We start from the raw sequence: 22775 nt of genomic DNA, 5'->3' as shown, positions 1-22775 counted from the left end.
TACCTAGAATAATTTGGTTTTGGTTCATAATTTAGTTGAATAAATTTTGTTGTATTAACCATTTGATGGGAGAGAAAAGGAGAGGCCTTATCCTAGAAGTGGAATAATCCTGATTTTTTAACTCATTACGAGATATGTTAATAATAGGTAAAGGTTATTTATGTAGTTATGATTCATGAGCGGTGACCTTTCAAACAAACATACAAGTTGCGAGATCACGATTTCAAGATTGATTTAGTGAGATTCACTGATAATTTGACATTGTTGCCTTCGATTGCTGTTTAGGTTTTATCATATGTTTTAGTTTTCATCATAATCATGGCCAATTTTATAGAACTACGTAATTTGGAAAATTTAGTCATCAAAATTATGGTAATAGAAATTTTACGATAAAAATTATCACAAATATTTCGTATTAAATTTCATAACTTTCCCTTTTTCTTGTTGAAAACAAACAATTCGATTCGATTAGATTTGTTTTTGTAATCTCTAAGGCTGTAAATTGATTTTTAACAATGTGTACATTTGTAAGTATTAACCAAACACATCAACATTGAACAAGATGTTCCACTGAAAGAAGTAAATAAACAATCCAAATTGAATTTAATACAAAAATTACGTACTAATACGAGTACATATACTTATAGCCGATTAAAAATCGATTTTAATACCAAATGTGATTGGATACTTACCTAAAAACATATATTTTTGACCTTCATCTTGACCCATTGTTAGGTACAACTTGTATTACAATACATTTTGTTATCCCGAGTAACATGTTCAGACTATAGTAATTAAGTATTTCTTGTTAATTACAAAATTGACATATATAAAATATTCATCAAAATTATATTGTCAACATCACAAAAGATACCTGAAAACAATGAAAGCTCATATTTCATTAATTATAATTCTATGGTTAGAGTATAAACTATTGTAATACGAAAGACTACCTATATTTGTAATTCAAAGCAAGCCTGACGGGTCAAGGCGCACGAATATAGGTTAAGAAAAACAAAAATCAAAACTATCTATCATTAAAATCGAATCATATATTCATTATTCCGACGTCTAATCCAAATCGATAGAGCCAAATCTGAATGCAACTCTTCCTAGTGAAGTTTTGAAGTAATAACAACTTTATCACAAACGTTATACGATAGAAATTTAATTGGACGAGTTGTGTCATTTTCGACTTTTGTATTGTGGTGCTTTCGTCGGGGCAAGGCCACGTGCGAAGAGTGAGTTATATTGGAATAGGAATTCCGGTGTGTGGGAGAGAGATGGGTATAGGAATGCAAGGCTACAGGGTCGCAGGTAGTACAGTGACCTGACCCAGTTCTGCGCAGTCAGTAAATATTGATTTAGTAACCTAGCTCACTTGTTGCTCAGGCAGGTATGGCTTAAAGATGTCCCGTGATGTATGGGCTTGGGTTTCGCGTTTCTTTTGAGGGTTGAAGATTAACTAGATAATTAAAGAAATTATTTTTGCTTACATAGGATAGGAGCGCTATTCTTATTTGGCCCGATGTGGCATTGTAATATAGCTGTAGTATCTGACATTGTAAATTAGTATTTTTAACACTCAATTACTTCAATTTCTGGGTTATGTATGTTATTGGCATTATTTTAGAAATTCCATTATTATTTTGATGGCAAAGATAAACGTTTCTTAATTCAAAATACCTTCTTGTAACTACCTGCCTACTTATTTGTGTTATCAAAGTGATAGTGCAATAAATTAATCCTTGCTTACTCCTTTGCCTTCAAACCTAAATGTCCTTGTCATTAAAAATCAAACAAGGTAATTTTGAAAACAAAGTTTCTTCTTCATAGTCGTATTCCCCATGGCTGAGGGTTGTGGTCATTGCGTGGAATGAAACACACACAACAACTTTCTTGGCATTATTAATGGAGTGGTTTGCCATTGCATTCTCCATTTCACACACAAGTTAATAATCAACCATTTCAACTTGTGTGTGAAATTCACCGGAAGCAAGTGGTGGTCTATGAAAACTACTATACAAACTCATGTGGCACGAGTAGGATTCGAACCTGGGACCTTTCGACCCACAGGCGGGCGTCTTAACTATTACACCACCACCGCTTCAACAAAACACAAGTTAGAAAATAAGAACCGGATAAGTATCCACTGAATCATAAATATATTTTAATTACTTTCCCTCCTTGTTAAGCTGAGAAAAACGCTGTGGGTTGCATAATTATTTATATTATTACAACTATGTATATTATACTTAAGCTCTATTATGTAACTGTTTGTTTTTCCGAAATAAAATAAATAAAAAAATAAAATAAGTTAGATATTGTTTTACTTAGAATTCCATTTACTACGATTTTTACAGACTTGTTGCTGTGTTTATGTAAGTTTGACAATACTAGCTGTTGACTACAGCTCCGCTCGCGGTAGCCTATGTTTTTACTTCGGCTAATTAACTATAATCTAAATATATCTTTTTTTTTAAGTTCAGTGGTTAAGGCATGAAAGCGTTACAGATAGACGAAGTCTGCGAAAGTCTCGCATTTTAGTATTAGCTAAATAAACTCTTTATTGACTAACTAGCTTTATAAGTTGATATTTAAACATAAATGAGCGCAAAGCGGATCTATAGCAAAACAAATTTCTCCCAGCCAACCTTTGGATAGAAGTATTAGCATTGGAGTATGATCTAAGCATTGCTTTTCATTTGTTGCAGCTTGGGTGCTCGGCTGGTTGATGTGCAAGACGGTGCCGTATGTGCAGGGGCTCTCAGTGGCTGCGTCCGTGTACAGTCTCGTCGCAGTCTCTCTAGACAGGTCAGCTTTCTTATTTAATTACTATTACAACGCCACGTATTCAATTGGATGAAGGTGAAGTTAGATAGCGGACATTGGGATGATCGTGGTTTTGATATAGTTATACATTTTGAATTGTTGTTTCCATTGTCATACTTGCTATGGTTATTAATATGACTTGTTGTAAATCTCTGATTACAGTCTGTCTAATATTACTTTGTGTCTAGCCAAGATTTTATAACAAAAATATATATTATGCTCGTGATCGAGTCTAATTTCAGTTTGGTCGGAAGTATTCTCGGAAATGTTGTTATAATTTCATTTTTTCATTATTGTTAAGATGTCAAAGTTACTTTGTGTGTATTAGGCCTAATCTATAAGGTTTTGGCGTAATATTTAGTCTCCGTGCTCCACTTAGGTAGTTTAATGGAATTCGTTTATGAATTTCGTAGTATGGCTTAGAAATATAATCTTATTTCTATTACCACAAGTTTTGTGCATACGAAAGGAGACCGATAGATAGTTTTAGATCGCATTTTCTCTAATTACATAATCTTACTAATTTAGAAACACGTACACTTTTCTTAGAATACTCAATGGAAACTTTTGTTAAAACAAAACTAAAGAACGAAGCCAAAATAAAATATTACATCAAAGATTTCTTCAATATTCAGGTTTTCTTTGAATCAATATAAGCCACTTTACAAAAGATTTTAAATCAATAGATAGGTTAGTTAGGTACGTTTTTTTATAATTTTGAGGTAGGTTTTTTTAGTTACAAAATAGGATATAATTTTCTTGTGTATTCGTAAGTCAAATTATTTTTCTAAGTAATCTTAGGTAAAACATATTTTATTTTTTAAAGTGTAAATGTATTTCTCAATTCTAGTAACCAAAAGTTTTATTATTTTTAGAGCATAAATATATATATATATATATATATATATTATTGACATGTATGAAGCCAATTAAATATATATATATATATATATATATATTAATTGGCTTCATACATTTCTCTTTTTTATAACGTCAGAAATTTTCCCTCCCTTCGTGCACTTGATTGCTTTTATAGAAATATCTGCTAATGATAATTATTTTTCTATTGCTGTCAACAGGCTGTACTTGTGTCATCATATTTATAATCACGTGAAAATATCGCGTTAAGTATAAGAGACTTATGTAAAGTTCTGTGCAAATGGCATAACTAAATACTATATGGGAGATAAAGATTCTCAGTATATATGAAGGAGAATAGAATCTTTTAATATTGGATTGCTGTAAGAAAATTTGCATGTTGTAGTAAACAAACCTTGAGACCAAGAAATAAACTATCACCAACGAGAGTCCCTGCCAACCCTGCGAATGCAATAGTCGTTGCGTTCCGACGGAATGTGCCAAAAGGGCCTCGAAGGCCACTCGAAAAAATGCGACCCAAAAATACCTGGACCCGAATCCTTGACCTGCTAGTGATGAGACTTATAATAACTAGCCCATTATGCGATGGGGTCCTTGGTAGTCGCGTGCCAAAAATTTATCAATGAGCCTGAAAAATGTTGGTCTATTCGGCTGATGAATTTGATGGTTGTGCATGGGGATTTTCTGCAAAGAATTTCATGACTTACTTTTTTTTGGTTCTAATATATTTTAAATATATTGATAAGAATCATACTTTTAATATATGAACTATAATTATAGATGTGAAATTGTGTTTGTCATGGGTTATAAGTGAGTAAGTAATATATCCTTTTACATACTCATATAACTTTGTATTTCCGATCATCACAGATTAATCATAATTTTCAAATAATTTCATCACATTTATATATGGTTTTAAGTTACTGTGGCACATCACACACACATGAAAATAGTTTTTACTACTTAATCAGGACCTAGATTTTTCAAAACAATTTCTGAAGCACATCAATTCAGACGGATAGTTCTAGACGGCCGTCCAAATAGAATGCCTTTGGCGCGGTATCATCTGGAATCCTGAAGCTTTGATGTGTCGAACAGTTTGGTTAGACTGCGAGCCTTTGTGGATCATACGTGTGATTATATGGCTGCGTGTGTTTGGTGTATTTTATAAGCGACTAGAGGTCTGTCCTGACTTCGCTTATGTAACTATATATATATATATATATATATATATATATATATATATATATATATATATATATATATATATATATATTCTGTTATGTAACTATAAATTACCAATTTTCAGATATTTTCCTATATCAGTACGGTCTTACGTATTACCCTTTTGAGGTACGGCACCCTAAAAAGTAGCCTGTATTACTCGTGAATGTTTCATCTGTCACTATTTCAAACAAAAATACAAATCTTTTCTCTTTATTATCATCTCTCGTATAGTCGCATGTGAACCGAAAGGTCCCAGTTTAGAATCCAACTTGTGCCAGGCGAGTTTGTATAGCAACCTGACTCATGTATAATAATTTTCATCGACCATCTCAATCAAGTGGATTACTTTCTCCGTTTAGGTCTACTGACAGAACTGAACGATAGAACTATATGGACTGAATGAATGTGTATATACTTTTAAACATGTAACATTTCTACTCGCTTTTGTAGTAGAAATTAGGTCTAGATTATTTATAAAACTTAATTAGTTTCAAAAGTTTTCTATAACTTTGATAGACAATGAATGTCAAAGATAGTTTAATTATCAAAATTTGAACAAGTTTTTGTCTGAAATTTTACACTTTTCTTCTCGCTTGAACCAGCCGCTAAATTAAAGTATTTTGGTACGTGCTTGAAATTAATTCGCAAATATGCGCCTCTTGTCGACGTTTGTGCCTAAAACAGTGATTAGTCATTCCCTTCTGAAGGTCGTAGGGCAACAAAAGGATTAAACGTAATTCCCGAATATCATACGTGTTGAGCGTGGTTGTGAGTCAGATTGAGACAGGCAGGTAGTCAGTGAAAGAAAGATTTGAAGTATAGAATTATCTATATATAAAAAAGCGAAAAACACTCACTCACGTATCACGAAATCTCGAAAACTACTGAGCTCATGAGCAGATGAAATTTGGCAGAAAGGTAGACTGTGACTAGGAAACATCCGCTAAGAAAGGATATTTCGAAATTCGATCCCTAAGGGGGTGAAATAGGGGTTGCCACTTTGTATGACACTTCGTCATTTTTGAAACACATGAAATTTTTGACTTAAATTTGTAGTTGGTAAAAAATAATAATACATTACTTCGATTTTGAAAATTGCATCTCTTGGGGAATTCATGATGTAGGGGTGGAAACGTATGCGTAAATTTATTGTTTTTGAAGAGAGGTCCATGAAATGTTCGGCGCGCGTTACAGGAAGCTGGAGTGGGACACGTAGCGGGAAATAGGATGGGGCACGTTGCGAGAAAAGACATGGGACAATTTGCAGGAAACGGGACAGGACAAGTTTCGGAACGAGACACGTAGCGGAAATCGTAATAAGAAATAAGAATATAGAAATTTTACCAGTTTTAGAATACGAAAAATAACTGAAATTTTACTTCGATTCCTTTTACGAAGTGAAATTCACGCATGCGAAGCCGCGGGCAAAAGCTAGTTAATAATAATTGTAATGTTTATTTTTGCTCTGTTTGTGCAATTTCCTCTACACTTTTCCTTCACCTCTTGCACTCGATGACAATACGTTGGTAGGCAGGAAAATATACTTAACATCAGTCAGCAGTGTAAACTATGGAACCGAAGTTACAGTATTCGTTCTTGATAGTTACTGCCAGCCCTGGGCTGGGCACATGTGACGTTAGTGCCCACCAGATAAACAGATTTCTTTTGACGATCTCGGTGGCGCAGTGGTACAGTACTCGCCTCTGAAACGAGAGGGTTCCCGGGTTCGATACCCGGTCAGGTCATTATGGAAAATGATCTTTTTCTGATTGCCCGGGCCAATCTTGGATGTTTATCTATATGTATATGTATTTGTTATAAAATATAGTATCGTTGAGTTAGTATCCTATAACACAAGACTCGTACTTACTTTAGGTAGCCCCAAAGTATTTGGGTAGCTCAATCTGTGTGATTTGTCCTAATATATTTATTTATATATTTACTTGTCATAATATGTAATGATCTCGTATACAATAAAAATAAATTTGCCATGTCAGACATACGAATAATCCTTTCATATTTCTGTATCAATAATGATGCGTAAGGAGTGGCTAAGCAGCGTCAACAGAAAAGGTAATTATCGTATGATTTCGTTACGTGACCTGGGTGAGGGATGCAGACATTGTGAATGGAATACTGATTGGTCTTCAGACGAATGGCCAGTTACGTGTCAAAACAGTTCATTTACAACTGTTTACGTGACTCTAAAGTTTCTATTTATCTATGTTCACAACGTTACAGTGTATAATATAAAACTTACAAATGAAACTAGTAGAATAAAACTCATTGTTTCCATAGATATTTATTCCAATAGAACCGCGATAGAAAAATGCTTTGTAACAGATTCTGAACGATTTGCATAGCCTTTGCCTTTTACTATTACTCTTGTACATCTTCAATCACTAAAAGAAATATATTTATTAAAATTTTCAAAATCCAGCAGCAATAACTTTAAGATTCTTAAACATGTATAAGATATTTCTTAAGATTATATAATTTGTACATTTCAAAGGCTTTGAACCGGCCATGACGACATGACAACTTTATGAAATATCTGATTGAAGGAAAAATCGAACCAAGAAGAGGAAAAGGAAAGCCAAGAAGCACTTCCTCTCTTCCTAGATGAAATAAAAGAGAAGGCAGAGGTCGTGTCGAATCTTCTTCATAGTCGTATTCCTCATGGCTGAGGGTCGTGGTTATTATGTGGAACAAAACACAAACAACAAGTTTCTTGGCATTATTAATGGAGTGGTTTGCCATTGCCTTCTCCATTTCACACACAAGTTAATAAGAATCAACCAGTGTGCAGGTTTCCTCACGATGTTTTCCTTCACCGGAAGCAAGTGATGGAAGATGAAAACTACTATACATGAGTCAAAATGGTATACAAACTCATGTGGCACGAGTAGGATTCGAACCTGGGACCTTTCGATCCACAGGCGGACGTCTTAACCATTAGACCACCACCGCTTCTGCTTCGTGTCGTATAGATAGATATATTCTGTCCTCAGCCAGCGACTTCACGCTGGCTGAGGACAGAATAAGATGGAAAATGCTCCACCGACAAGAAAAAAGTTCCTAAATTAATTGATCATGATGATGAACTGGTCATGCCATGATGATGAACTGGAACATAACACGCATATTGAAAAGGTACATAAGGTAGAGACGTTGCAACGAAAATGATTTTTTGAAAGTAATAATAAAATTCAAAGAATTCACATACAAAGAAAACATGTTTTTGTTTTTTTCTTCAATTTCTGAAATTGGTCGAATATGAAGTACTTACTAATTTTTTCTTAATTTTTGCTAGATGCAAAAGTATTCAAATAAAAAATCTACTACACACATTGGGCATTATATAAACTAGAAAATAAAGCTTATATTTTGAAATTCCACAACAAGTGTTATGTAAATAGGTTTATATAACAACACGTGGATATCTAAAGTTCGACCTCGCCGTCAATCGTTTTCCTAACACCCCGGAAGGGCGCAATGTCACATACCTTACATCTAGCGTGCTTGTTTTCATTGAATATCATTTTGTTTTGAAAAAATTGTCTTTGTACCTACTTACATATTTACTTGGTACTATAAGTAAATACCAAGTCTGTGAGTTTTCTCGTTTGTTGCATTCAAAGCAAATCGCTAACTTGTATTCTATAAAACATTAATATGTTGTAACTATTTATTCACAAGAAAGAAGAATCGTGAAGGGTGTCGTGGCTTTTTTCTCAAGACACGTAGTCAGAATTTTGTTAATAGAATTTCAGTCAGAAAATTATAAAGGACTTATGTGGGTTCTGGCAGAAGGGAATTCAAAAAGCGCTTTTCAGATTATTTAGTCTTATAACTAAGTATGCTGCAAACTATCTGGAGAGGAAAAAAAACTCCGACGCTAAACGGCTGAGGAAGGACCCTAGAAACACACATAAGATTAGTTTTAATAGCAGTTTACATTTAAATTATTACTGAATACTTACAAATTTTATAACCCTAATCTAAACGAATTGAAAAATTGTACAAGAAGTGGTTCCTATTTGAATTTCTCGACTCATTATTAGATTAGACATAGATCTTATTATATTAGATCAGAACCAAGATATATTAGATCATTATATCTAATTCTCACATTAGTTTCAACCAAAATGAGCCCTTTAACCCCTGTTCAACAAATAATATCCTGTTTGAAGGACACCGCATGTCTCCACACGCACGTACCAACACGGTCCTGACATATGGAGATCCTGTGACCTTGCAGCAATTGTTTCCAACTCCGGAACGACGCCGCGGGGCCCGCTTAGATCAAGGACGGGTTTTTTCGTGTAGTGTTTACGAACATTAAAAAAAAATTTGTATACATTTCTAAGAAAAATGGCGTCGAAATCGTCATGGTATTAATTTTTTTAGACATATAATATTTCTTATTCTTTCTTATTCTTCTGCGAGAGTTATCGTATCTTGCGTCATCAATTTCCCTATCTGTGATTTCCGCCATAGACATACTTATCTTAATTATGGGAGTTTACTGGCTGATACCCGAGGCTCCGCTCACGGCAAATATAGGCTGCGTTTTCATAATTTTCATGCAAACTTTCAACACCCATATAGTCATTTAGGGATTCGTTTTTGAAAAATGTAACCTAAGTTTGAGCGGGGGTGTCTTTATCTATGTACACCAAATTTCATCATAATCGATTCAGCGGTTTAACCGTCAAAGCGGATTAGAGAGACAGACTTTATAATATGACTTTATGGATATAACGTATGCCTTCAGGTACTCTTCATTCTCGCATTCGCGACCTTGACAGTCCGTATCAAATTGAAAAAAAAAACATGAAAATTTGAAGATTTGGCTTAGATTTTTTCCATCTGTCTGATGTCAAACCTCTTTGGGAATGCTGTTGTTTCCTATTATCAGTTAACGTTTTATATACCTTAGTTACCTCGTAAGACAATCACGAGAGATTATTAACAGACACGTGGCAGATGTTAAATGTTGCTTTGTGGCTTATAAAAAAACACAAATAGTAAGTAGTCTTTCATTATATATACTTTGCCCATTCGGTATGATTATAAATTTGATTGGTTATTAAAATTAAAAAAAACTATAATGTGCTTGGATTTATTAATTGAAACAGCGATGCGATATAAAATTGGAAAGCATTTATTTTAATAATGTACACAACACATTTTTATCAAGTGTAACATATGACTGGCAGGCACTCAAAATATACCTTCCAATTTCCTGTTTAAAACAACAACTCATAAAGAATGAATTACAAAATTTGCATAAGTGCACCCTTGGACAGGCCTGAAGAAGATTAACCTAACCCCGCGTCCCAGTAGCAACGATATACCTAATACACGACTCGACGCGGTGCTATGCTTCTGCTAAAAGTGGTTATGTGTGATTATGGGCGATGACATAGGCTACAAGAAAATATTTGTTATATGCATGCCTTTGCTGTGTTATGTTCGGACTGATTCTCACGTAACCGACATTTATTGCAACAATATTCTCCATTTATTCGAAGGTTTAAAACAAATTTACAATTAAAAAAAATGTCTCGAAGTGTGGATTTAAACTTTTTCACTTTTCATTTCTGTGATTGCAAAACTGTATAACATCTTGTAGGAAAATGGACTATAATATGCGCTTTGATAATATTTGTAAACTGGAAGTTGTAGCTGGAACTGCATTGCAAGATAAATTAAACTCACAAAATAAATTTTAACTGTATAATTTGCAAGTTGCAAGCACACATTAGCAAGAGAAAATTGCAAGAACAATTTTAAAATAAACGCTTAAACAACAACTAATATTTTTAATTTTCATGTTCTCAACAAACCTTCAAATAAATTTAGAAAGTTGTTGAAATTAACTTCAATTGCGTAATAATCGGGCCTCTATTTTGTTGGGTTTGTCAGTCACCTAGGACGCCAACCAAAACATCCCATCTTGAGATCTGAAGGACGAAGGAACAGGGTTGTAAAAGATTAACATCTTGCCGATAGGATGTTTGCATGTTTCATAAAAAAGGGTTTATATTGGGGGTGTTATGGGCTCTTTATTATGTAGGGTTATGCTGGAATTTGATCTGCTGCTTAAGTGACTTTCAACATGGAAGTTATTTTAGGACGACTCCGAAAGACTGTGACAACTCTGAAGCTAATGTCCGATTAAAAATATTTAATTCTGACGTTGGTATATATCTAGTGATAATTTATTATGAAATCCGATGTAAACTTACTGCCGTGCGCTTTATCGCACCACAATGTTATATCTATATGTTCTTATGGTTTACTGTTGCTGTTATTGTGCATCCATGGGAGGACATGAAGTGGTACTATTATAGGGCGGAAACCACACGCAACAAACCACATTGATTTATCTAAAAATCAAAGCCAGCATAAAAAAGCAAATACAGCATTAAAAGTACAATGCTAATTTTATTGCTAGCAAGTGTTACTGAACAGATCCATATGCTCTTAGACATTAAATTAAGCCTTGAGTTCAATCGCGGCCATTAACTGTTGTAGGCTCATTAATAGCCCTGTTTATATACTGACCATCGGGTTATCCTTGATCCCGTTTCTGGGCAAAAAAGGGCTCCTGGAAGCGATGCATCTCGTCAAGGGCTTTCGCAGATTGAGTGGTTAATAAAAGCTTGGATGAAGGCCTCTGCTTTATTAAAATGTGAAGTGTTACATGTTTCATGATTTTTTTAGGTGAGTTAGTATGACGAGTTTATTATTTGTTAGGTGATAGATCAAAGTGGTGGTAGTGTAATGGTTAAGACGCCTAAGCAACCATGTGGATCGAAAGGTCCCAAGTTCGAATCCTACACATTACTAATGTTATACAAGTTTATTCGTTAGACAAATTAAAAAAGAAACCCCAACTTTCAATATTCATTTCGCTACAACTTTTGAACGGCTAAACCGATTTTGATCAAACAAATCCAAGAGCCACCGCATAAAAATTAGCTATCAAAAAAAAAACTGCATCGTTGATGAGCTACTACGGTGCCACGAATACAGAGCGACAGACACACTTACCGGTCAAACTTATAGCACCTGTCTTTTAATGTCAGGGGTTCAAAAATCACCCGTTGCACGTCGACTCATCTCACTCGAATGATTTATAAACTCCACAAGTAGAACAGAGTCCTCTAACCCTTTCGGTATTAAATCCACTAGAACATAGTCTATGCAGATTATCTCCAGCGAGCAGGGCCGTACGTCATACGAAATTTATTGCCCGTGTAACAGCCGTGTTTTTGTTGGCACTACGGCGGAAGTGTCGTTGACTTCGCGTGCTATTTTCAGCTCACATTATTTTGTTTCATAATTACTTGATTCACCCCTGTTCTTTTCTGAGAGTGGTTTGAATTAGAACTGGCCAGTATGGTTTTCTTGTGTGATTAGATTTTGAAATTTAAAAAATAATAAAAAATATATCTTTTTTTTTTAAAGTAACGACTCTATTTGATGACAGATATCTTAGTTTTAGTAGTGAGATGAAACATACCTATATGCTACATGAAACTCTAATATCACATTTACGATAGGAATATAGACTTCCTAAGGAACAATAGGTGTCTTTTGATGGATATAATGGCTTTATTGAAGTCATTGTGAAGATTTTCTTTATAAGCAGTCTGGTCCTAAATTAATCTATTATATTCTTCCTATTCAACATATATTTAGAATTAAGTAGTATTTAGTATATATACATATATATATTTTTTAAACTTTTATAGTAACACTATCTTATAGTAACACTAATATGCGAAAGTTTATGAGAATGTATGTGTGTATGTATGTTTATTTATTATTCTATCACGCAAAATCAACTGGACGGATTTTTATGAAATTTGTTGTTGTTGTGCACGGGTAGAATATAACACATGGGGTACTTTTTATTCCGAAATTCCCACGGGAGCGAAGCCCCGAAGCGCAGCTAGTAATTTATAAATCGTTACGCAAATTAACAAAAAATTAAATTGAAAATCACGACAATGAGAACAGTACAATATGTAACAATTTTCTATTCAAGTTTTTCCGAATAAAATTCAAACATACAATGCTTTAAGATTTGATATTCAATGTGATAAAACCATATACCCTTTGTTGTTATCGGTGCTATTTGTATGCTAAATATGCGACTCAGTATTTCTTTACATATCTACGAATGAAGCCGTTGATTTTATTGTATAGTGAATTTAGTTTTTCATGTCGCATTTTTTATTTTATTTTACTCTTCTATATTTACTTACACATTTCGGTTTAAATGTTGCTATTATTGTCATTTAATAAAGGGTTTAAAAATACTTATGATGTGAGGGAAAGATTGATCTGGTGGACAAGGTGTGGGTTACACCAGTCAATTTTAACGTTAACTTTAATCTGCGCAGATAATCGCTAACAGTACGCTATTATATCTAAACGGCGTCAGCGGTCCGCAGGTCAAAGTTAACGTCAAAGTTTGGTTTGCACCGGTCTCTCTGAGAGGTTAAATTTTTATGTTAAACGGCATATATTGGTGAAACATTTTTTATTTTCTATCTACAAAGGAACACACTTACAAAATTCTAACAAAAATACGCCCAGCTGTTGGCACAAGAAACCTAAGAAGGTAAAAAAAAATGTGTGGGAAGAAGAAATATGACATTCTAATTAGGTAAATATTTTCATATTTCTTTGAGTACCTAATGAGTGTGAAGATTTGGGAAAACACATTTGTCATAATCACTTGACATACCAAACAAGATCACTCGATATACTGGTCTAGTACCCTCTGGACTTTCGAAAATCGGCCGGAATTATAGTGCCTATTCTCTAATTCTCCATACTTTAATGTATACTTATATGTACACTATACTTGTGTTTATATACTTAAATGTGCCCAAAGGACCTCTTCTTTGAAAATACCTACTAAACCCTCTATAAACCCTATGTAAAAAAGATAAATTTTTAAAGATCCAGCGAGCACTAAGGTTTTGATGGGAGGTCAAATAGGCCCAGTGTACATGACGTTGTTTAATGAAGATTCATCGGGTACTACACAAAAAATCCAATTGTAATGCCTGCTAAACAATAACGCCGAACTCGGACAGACGCGACGACACGAATGCCATAACATTGCGTAGTTTGTATGAGAGCTATTATTTATACGCAGTAAAAACCAGCCATGTATTTTGAGTCCGCCAAAGTCTAGTGAACTGTTCAGCGATAATGTAGAGCTGGCATAACACGTCACTTAGTGATGTACGGCAATGATTGGAGCATGTCGAACAAGTGGGACGACTGGGGCAGCGTGGACCACTGGGGCGTGGACCAGTGGGGCAGCGACGACTGGGGCCGGATGGACCACGCCGTGCGATACGACGGAGTGGGTCACCACCGGGGCCACGACGCGGTGGGCCACTGGCACTGGGTACACTGGGGCTATGACACCAGCGTGCGCCAGGGCGAGCAAGGCAATGAAGATTGTCTGTGAAAAAATGATAAATAAATAAAATAAAAAATAAATATATTAGGACAAATCACGCAGATTGAGCTAGCGCCAAAGTAAGTCTCGAGACTTGTATTAAGGGAATACTAACTCAACGATACTATATATTATAACAAATACACAAATAGATAAATATCCAAGACCCTGGCTAATCAGAAAAAGATCATTTTCCATCATGACTCGACCGGGGATCGAACCCGGGAGCTCTCGGTTCAGAGGCAAGCGTGATGATGATTTTATAAATATTATATAGATTTAATTTTATCCCTCTCTCTCTTTTATTTCGTATTTCCGATTGCATTCGGGGATGTGGCACTAACAGCCAAAAAGTAAGAAAATTGTTCCCAACATAGCGTAAAAAATAAATATGAAAATATGTAAACAAAATATTTTAATAATAAAGTAGATTTCAATACTCTCATTGAAATATATTCGGTATTGTTGATTGGACCGACCTTTAAATATTTGTACTTAATTTGAAATGACCTTATTAAATGCGGTTCAGATTTTCATCTCATTCTTAGTTTCAATCTCAATCGTTAATAATGAAAATGAGATATTTATTTTGAGGACGATGAAAGTTGGGGACATTTTCCAAAACCTTTTTATTAGTCAAGTTACTTTGCCAACTAATATTATAAATGCGAAATTGAGATTTTTACTTGTTTGTTATTTGCTATTCGCGCTTTTTCTGGTCAACCAATCTTCTTGCACTTTTGAATACATGTAGTTGGAAGGAGGGCTAAGGACATAGTGCACCATTCATCCCGGAAAAATAAATTTTCCCCTGGAAAATTTGCGGGCGGCAAAATCCCAACTTCCCACTAATATTATAAATGCGAATGTAAGTATGTTTGTTTGTTACCTCCTCACGCATTATCTACACGACTGATTATTATGAAATTTGGTATACGGGTAGAAAATAACCTCGAATAATACATAGGGTACATAGGGTAGGGTTTTTATCCCGAAATTCCCACGGTAGCGAAGCCCCAGGACGCTCCTAGTAGTTTATAATATACATAGAAATGTACGTGTGTGTGATGATCTCTCTCTAATTCTCGTTTGTTGCATTCGCAGCTCAGATAGGTTAGGCCCTGATTTTGTGACCTATTTGGGAATGATATTGAATAGTTTTATAAGTCGCCCAGTACGATACCCACTGGAGGATATGAAGTTATCCTATTCTAGGTTAGAAATCACACACACAACAAATCACACAAATCACAAATATAAAAATCTAAAATTGTAATTAGTTCAGTTTTTTAAAGTAATGCTTTATCTGAAATCTTTTAATTTTAGTGCATTTGCATCTAAGTCGACAGCTCATCAAGATGTTTACGCAAATCAATTTAATCCCAAACTGTATGCGCCTACGTTTATTCAGGAGTTGATATATCGCGAATCGAAGGCAAAATGGAGACGGCTGAACACACAGTGCTAACCATAGATAAAAGAAATGCTAAACATTAACGATAATAAATCTAGAGGAAATTAATTTAGTCAAAAGGCAGATTTTTATAGTTTGGAAATCTAGATGACTTTGGTCACAGCGATATGGCCGCGTTACGCATATAATTTAATATTCAAGTTTGTAACTGTATGTTTTGCTTTATGCTATATAGGGTTTTGTTTATTGTTTAATTAAGAAAAAATACTCAAATGAATAATTTTGTACATTGGTACATTGCGGTTTTATAAATATTGTTATTTTGCTAAACTTACTGTGAAACTGAAAAAGATTCATGTCCTAGTTCAACTTCTATAGCTTGTTGTATCCTTCTATTGGCTCCCATCGAGACAGGCTAAGCCTAGTGTGGATGTCGCAAGTTAACACGTGAATTCTTTTCTATTGTTAATCCGGAACACCTTTATATAAATATTATCATGTTGTCACAAGGAATTCTTTCACTTAGCTCAGTCGTTTCTCATGGGGCCATGCGTCGCATATGTAGGGACTTTGTGAAACGGTTGTTCTAATATTATGGGGCACGTTCCAAAGTGACCACTTTTTATCGCATAAATTATTTTGTCCTATTGTACAATTTTACATAATAGCTCTAAGGCATAATTGATTTTTGGCGTAAATGTGGCATAATTAACTTTTAAGTTGGGTTAGGTTATTAATGGTTCAAATTGTTATGCATAAAGCATTATGCGTAAGAACGTTATGCTTAAAAATCATTAAGCCATAGTTAAAGTATGGCATGTTAAATTAGGATATAAAATTGTATGCATAAAAATAGGGAACATATTATTTTGTCCCCAAGAGTAAATCTAATAAACGGGGTCCTTTGGGGCTTGCATGGGGAAATGGCCAAAATATAGAGGTCTTGTATAGATAATTATTATTACTTTTTAGAGATATATTAGGTATTAAGTTCTTACACTGAAAAAGCCAATGGCTAAAGTTACGATGATTTGAAAAACTTTTTATGAAACCATACAATAGGAAATAAAATAGTAAAGGTATTTCACGTTTTGAACGGAAAAGAAAAATTGTATTCTCTAATCGATAAGCTCAATATACGTCTTCAAATCGGAAATCGGTATTCCATTTCAATTTCCGAAGAAGCCGTATTAAAGGTAGGACGTGGTGTAAATTATATTGAAAGACTTTTCTGGAATGGAAGGGTGAAAGACACATGAAAAGATCAAAATTATATTAAGTGTATATTGTACCCAGTTACTGTGTAATGTATCACTAAATTCTGTGTAATTTACTAAAATTTTAGGCTTTTGTTAAATGAAATGAAATTTTTGAATTTTAAATTGCTTGATAAGTGTATTCAATAATATATTCTTAATTAATAAGTTTTTTTGTTTTGAAATCTATTATAAAGCTTTTATGATCAAAAAATATTAAAGAGAAATATCATTTTGTTTACCGTGAAAATTCAAAAGATTTTATGCAATAAATTATTGAAATATTATCTACAAAGTCACCATCACTTTATTAATATATTTTTTATGCAAATATTAATAAATAATATTCACCAAGTAATTATAAATATTAATAAAGGATAACCCTACCAGTTTGAACATGGTGCTTGTCCTGAATACGACGTTGCTAACGACTGTCTTCTATCGGCTTGATCAGCCCTTATATAGTGCTTACAATACGACCTAGGTAGACCTATGTACTTGTAATAAATCTCGTCTCTTTGGCAATATGCAACCTGAGATCGACTCAGTTGATTGTTTGCAATTAATGATTAATTTTGAATTAATATTCTCAGATTATTTAAACTGACATACTTTACCAGTTTTTTCCTAAACATTAAATGAAAAGTGTTTTTTTTTTAAATAAAATTGGATTGATGGATTTAAAAAAAATAAATCTTTATTGATTTAAATTATCATGAAAATGTGATTCAATGCTATTTTAATATGAACTAAAAGAATGAAGCTTGGTCCTCATTACTTTGCTTTGATGTGTACTCGTGTCTGTATGTACCATTCAAATTCTGATTGGTTAAAAAAAGTGCCTGAAGCCATACATTGAAAAAGGCAAATTGTACAAAGAACAAGTTTCGTTTTTATTCTTGTTTATAGAAATATTTTCGATTTCAGACATGATTCTAAATATATTTTTTACCTGCCGTTTTTATTGTAGTAGTCTTGTAAAAACACAAAACTATAAATGGAAATGTGGGGAAAAATGTTAGTAGCATAGTATATTTTGTTCAAATGAACATGTTATAAATTTAAAATTTATTCAGTAAAAAATTTTCTAACGGAGATTTTTTATTAGTAATTTTCTGTCCACACCTAGTAAATACCTAGGTATATAATAATTCCAAAGAAAAGTAAAATATATTTCATTTCCATTGATTCCTTTTGATTTTATGATTGTTGCTTTAATCTTCATCGTGAAAATTTCCCCTGACTTCAATCAATCCTGGAAGATTTGGACAAAAAATTAGGATTATTTTTCACAGGCCTCAGCCCCAATTGCTGAGACGGACAGCAGATGGCGCCCCGTGGGAGAAATTATCTACATTATCCCCCATTAATCAACTAATTAGGCAATAAAATTAAATTTATCACTGATTAGTTGTCTGTTTACCACTTATTCAATTTAAAAAAAATCTTTCAAATCAAGCAATGGAATAATATAAACATTTTTGTTTCTTATTCATATATTCTCACGCGTATACCGGTAGCGAGCAGTATGACCTTTGTTGAGTGAAGGTTTGAATGAACGATTGACTCATTGCCCACAGATCTTGTTACGTGAACCCTTCACTAGTCAATGACTTAATTAATTAGGCAATCAAGAGTGCTAATAGATAAATATAGATACTTATGATGTTATCGCTTTTGTACATTTCTTATGGGTAGATTCATAAGAAAAAATATATAAATAGGTATTGATTTTAGTAGCTGTGTACACTATCGGGGAGTTCAAGTTATTTATAATATTTTTCATTTTATTTCAATTTTCATATTTCATATAAATTCGAAGATAAATCTTTTGGTAAAAAAAGGAACACTACATTTTATAGATACCAAAATTTTACAAAAACAAGTATCAAGTTGCATTTTTTATGTTCTTCTGTATATAAGATTTTTTATAAATTCAGCAGACATACCCTATAAGGAGAATTGTGTTAGAACTGACTGAATATGAGTGCACTGTCCCTCCGTGCTGTCCGGCGTATTATAAAAGGGCGAAGGGTTTCTGTGAAAAATTCATCGGATTAAGCAATTTGCAAAATCCATCTCATATTTTTATTTACATGTTTCGACAAAAGGAAGCCGTATGCATTTTTAATATTGAAAGATGAAATTGTAGTTTAATAATTTAGTACCATGTAAAAGTCGATTTTATTAAAGTCGAAGGTACATACTTCTCTTTTTCATTTGTCTTGACTTAACATACGTAATTGTTTTTAGCAAATTAATAGCCTCTAGCACGGGTCTTATCGAAAAATTGCAAAGAATTGCATTGTAATCCTAATCACACTTGCTCTGAAAAAACTTCCCTTAGCATCCATTTAGATTTCCAAAAATATGTTGTTCAGAAAAATACGCGAGTGAAGTCACCGCATAACGGTAATACATTTTGTAGAGGATCTAAGATCCATATCCCGAGAGAATCACGAGACTAAACAAAACATTTTCCAAAGCCTTGTTTTAAGATCTTTCTCGGAATAACTTCTTGCAAATGGAAGGCTGTTAATACGAGTACATTCTGTCGACCTTTCGAGTTTTATACAAATATTAAGACGAACATTTTGTTAAGCCTATAAAATATTTTGTAAATCACGATCTTGAGAAAATAATGTTATCATATTTAATTTTCTATATTCTTGTTATGTACTACTTACGGGTCGTGAATTAATAAATAGATATAATAATAACACTAAACTGTATGTTCAATATTAGCTGCTCACCAATACTTCATTCGCGTTTTATCACCATAAAAGATACGTCACGTTTAACTCTGTGCAAAATTTCATCAATATCATTCCAGTAATTTTAGAGTTCAATCAATAATACGAAATACAACATTTTGTAACATTCGTAAGATAAGATGAATATAGGCAATTCAGCAATGTAAAACATTATGAACTTCGGAAACCCATCAGTTAAACTTCCATACATAAAGTTGGTTAAAAACAGCATTAGCCGAGCATTCACCTCGATGATACGCGAGGAAACTATTCTCCAGAATCGCTGTAATGGCTGCTACACTTCATTTAATTACTCTCTGCAAGTGACAGCTCTCTGCGTTAAATATCAAATTAGTTTAATAACTCTGTGAGCCTTGAGAGTGCCATTTTGGGAGTTATGTGTTTGATATATGTACATTATATTGAGAACGTATGCCTTACAAAAGTTAGTGTCAACATACAAGTTTGACAGTGACTTTTGTAAACCCAAAGGTTAATACAAGCAAGACCCATAACACTTTGGTCTTTCCCAGAATGTCTTTCGCTCTCTTTCACTCTCATCGTTTTCGTATTTTACTATTTCTTCTCCACTTCGCTCGCACCTTTACAAAATGTTTGTCGGGTCATGATGGAAAACTATCTTTTTGTGATTGACCCGGGTCTTGGATGTTAATCTATATAACGTATTTGTTATAAAATATAGTATCGTTGAATTTAGTATACAATAACACAAGTCTCGAACTTACTTTGGGGCTAGCTCAATCTGTGTGATTTGTCCTAATGTATTTATTTATTTATTTATAACTTCAATGACGTCATCAAGCCAGCGATTGTCAGGTATTTAATATTGATATTTTAAAATTATTTTTTTACCTATTATAATGTAAGAAGATACCGTACCGTAATATCAGTTTTAAATAAATAACCAAAAGATTCAAATATAATATTTCATTTCATTATATATTTCATAAATGGACTGATATTTGAAAGGCTAAATCCTAAATATAATGTTAAAAATATACTTACGATTTAGTCGTAGATATTAATTACGTTCAATGAGACGTGTGTCCATTAGACCGGCTTTTGCTCTCAGAGCCACACGGAGATAAAAGTAATTGTTCATTAATTTCACAGTTACAGCGACCCTTGATCAGGTGTAGTCTAAGTATTTATTTTGAATTATTTGAAAATATTCCCTATAGGAAGAAAGACTCTCTGTTATTTGAACAATTTTCCAATTACTTCTGCAGCCGTAAACAAACGGAATCCAGGGCCCGCTTTCGTATTTCTTTTCGCCAGTTCGCCGCACCGTCTTCGACAACCATTACATATTTATCATCATAATTGTAACGATCTACAATAAAAAATAATATTTATATAGCATATTAGCATATACGCGTCTGCGCTATAAAAAAAATTTTGTATGTACCGTCAGTTGCGTGATCGTGAGTGCCTAGCGATCCACTCGTGCACCGCTAGGCACGCGCCCATTAACCGGGCCGTATCGCTTCTCAACGCCGTGCTCTGCAACTGCTCAATTACCTTGCGTGGATATATTCCATGACAATTTGAGACAATTTTTGTGTGCGTGTATAAATTATTTGTCATATAATAATAATTAATGTATATTTTTGGCTCACTGCACGCCTTGGGCAACTGTTAGCGCAGTGAGTGACTTAATAAATAAATAAATAAAGATAGCATATTTCAGCACCTTAGCTTTAATGGTGCGGAGTGCGGGTGGTGCGGAGAACATATGAGATAGAAAAGTGACCATTAACCAGAAAACGCAGCGTAGGACACCCAACGACCAGGTGGTTAGTTAACCTGATCAAAGCCGTAGGGGTATGGCTTCTTACCTTAAATCCATAGCTATGTCCAATTATCCAGCTATGGACTCTCGGTGGCTGAAAAAAATATGATGGAGATATTATAGTCTTATTAGAGCAAATAGTAGTGAAACACAACACTGGTTGATTGGGTAATATAGTTAAAAAATCTTTATTTTAAGCTGAAAAGTACACCATTTATTGACGTCAATAAAGACTACCTGCCGACTTCCAAAGAGGTGGTGAAGAAGAATCGGCTCAATTACTACACCCCACATTTTTTTCAAAGACTTTAATTAACGTCGTTGGATCTTAATTATTTATAACCAACTTAACAAAATGTAAGTATAATATGTCCTTATAAAGGCATCTAAGGTTTGGTGTTATCTATTATTGTTTGTATTATCCATCAGCTTATTCTAAAAATACATCAGTACAAGACAGGCTTTTATCTCGTGTCAGATTTAGTTACGATAGCGACAGGAGATCTATCGGCGCCTGTGGCTATTGGCTGAAACTGAAACAATGTCTCTCGGTAAACAAAACCGACCTTAAATAATTTCATTTGATCATAGCATTTATTTAGAAAATTGTTCTTCATAGACATTTTAGTGATTGCAAACGTAAACTAATTCATAAATATATGAAGATTGGTATAATTTCAACCCCAATTTCACCACCAAAGTGCGAGGAAGGAATATTTTAATTCATTTGTTGCATTATTATTACTTTCAATCACAAAATTTAAGTAAAATATATGTCTCACCAAAAAAAAACGACGATGTTTCATACAAACTTTCAACCCCTATTGTACCCCCAAAGTGAAAAATCTGTAATGAGAGTAAAAAATTTAATTTGCTGTTTCAGGTATAGTGGCTCTTTGTTTGCTTAATGTAATTACGTTATATTTCTCAAGTCATTGAACGTAAACAAGTGAAAAAATAGCAGCGGTCAAAGAGACTTTCACGCCTATCGAGATGAAATAAAAGTACAAGTATTTTACGAAGAAAGAACTATTTTGAGACTGGCTTTTATTGGAATATTTCATTGTCAGTACCTACATGCGTATGGGGATTTAAAATAAAAGAT

The 22775-nt window shown here is 33.7% G+C and overlaps 1 protein-coding gene across 1 annotated transcript in view; it reads left to right on the top strand.

Annotated features, from left to right (window-relative positions):
• Positions 1-22775, top strand: part of LOC128672519 (neuropeptide SIFamide receptor-like) — a 121683-nt gene that overhangs the window by 73149 nt on the left and 25759 nt on the right. Inside the window, exon 2 of the mRNA XM_053749734.1 lies at positions 2715-2814. Within this exon, the coding sequence (XP_053605709.1) occupies positions 2715-2814 (100 nt within the window). The remainder of the gene's footprint in view (positions 1-2714; positions 2815-22775) is intronic.

Source organism: Plodia interpunctella, chromosome 9, assembly GCF_027563975.2.
Source record: "Plodia interpunctella isolate USDA-ARS_2022_Savannah chromosome 9, ilPloInte3.2, whole genome shotgun sequence".
Taxonomy (NCBI): domain Eukaryota; kingdom Metazoa; phylum Arthropoda; class Insecta; order Lepidoptera; family Pyralidae; genus Plodia; species Plodia interpunctella.
Note: the sequence above shows the minus strand (reverse complement) of the source record. Positions and strands in the feature narration are given on the sequence as shown.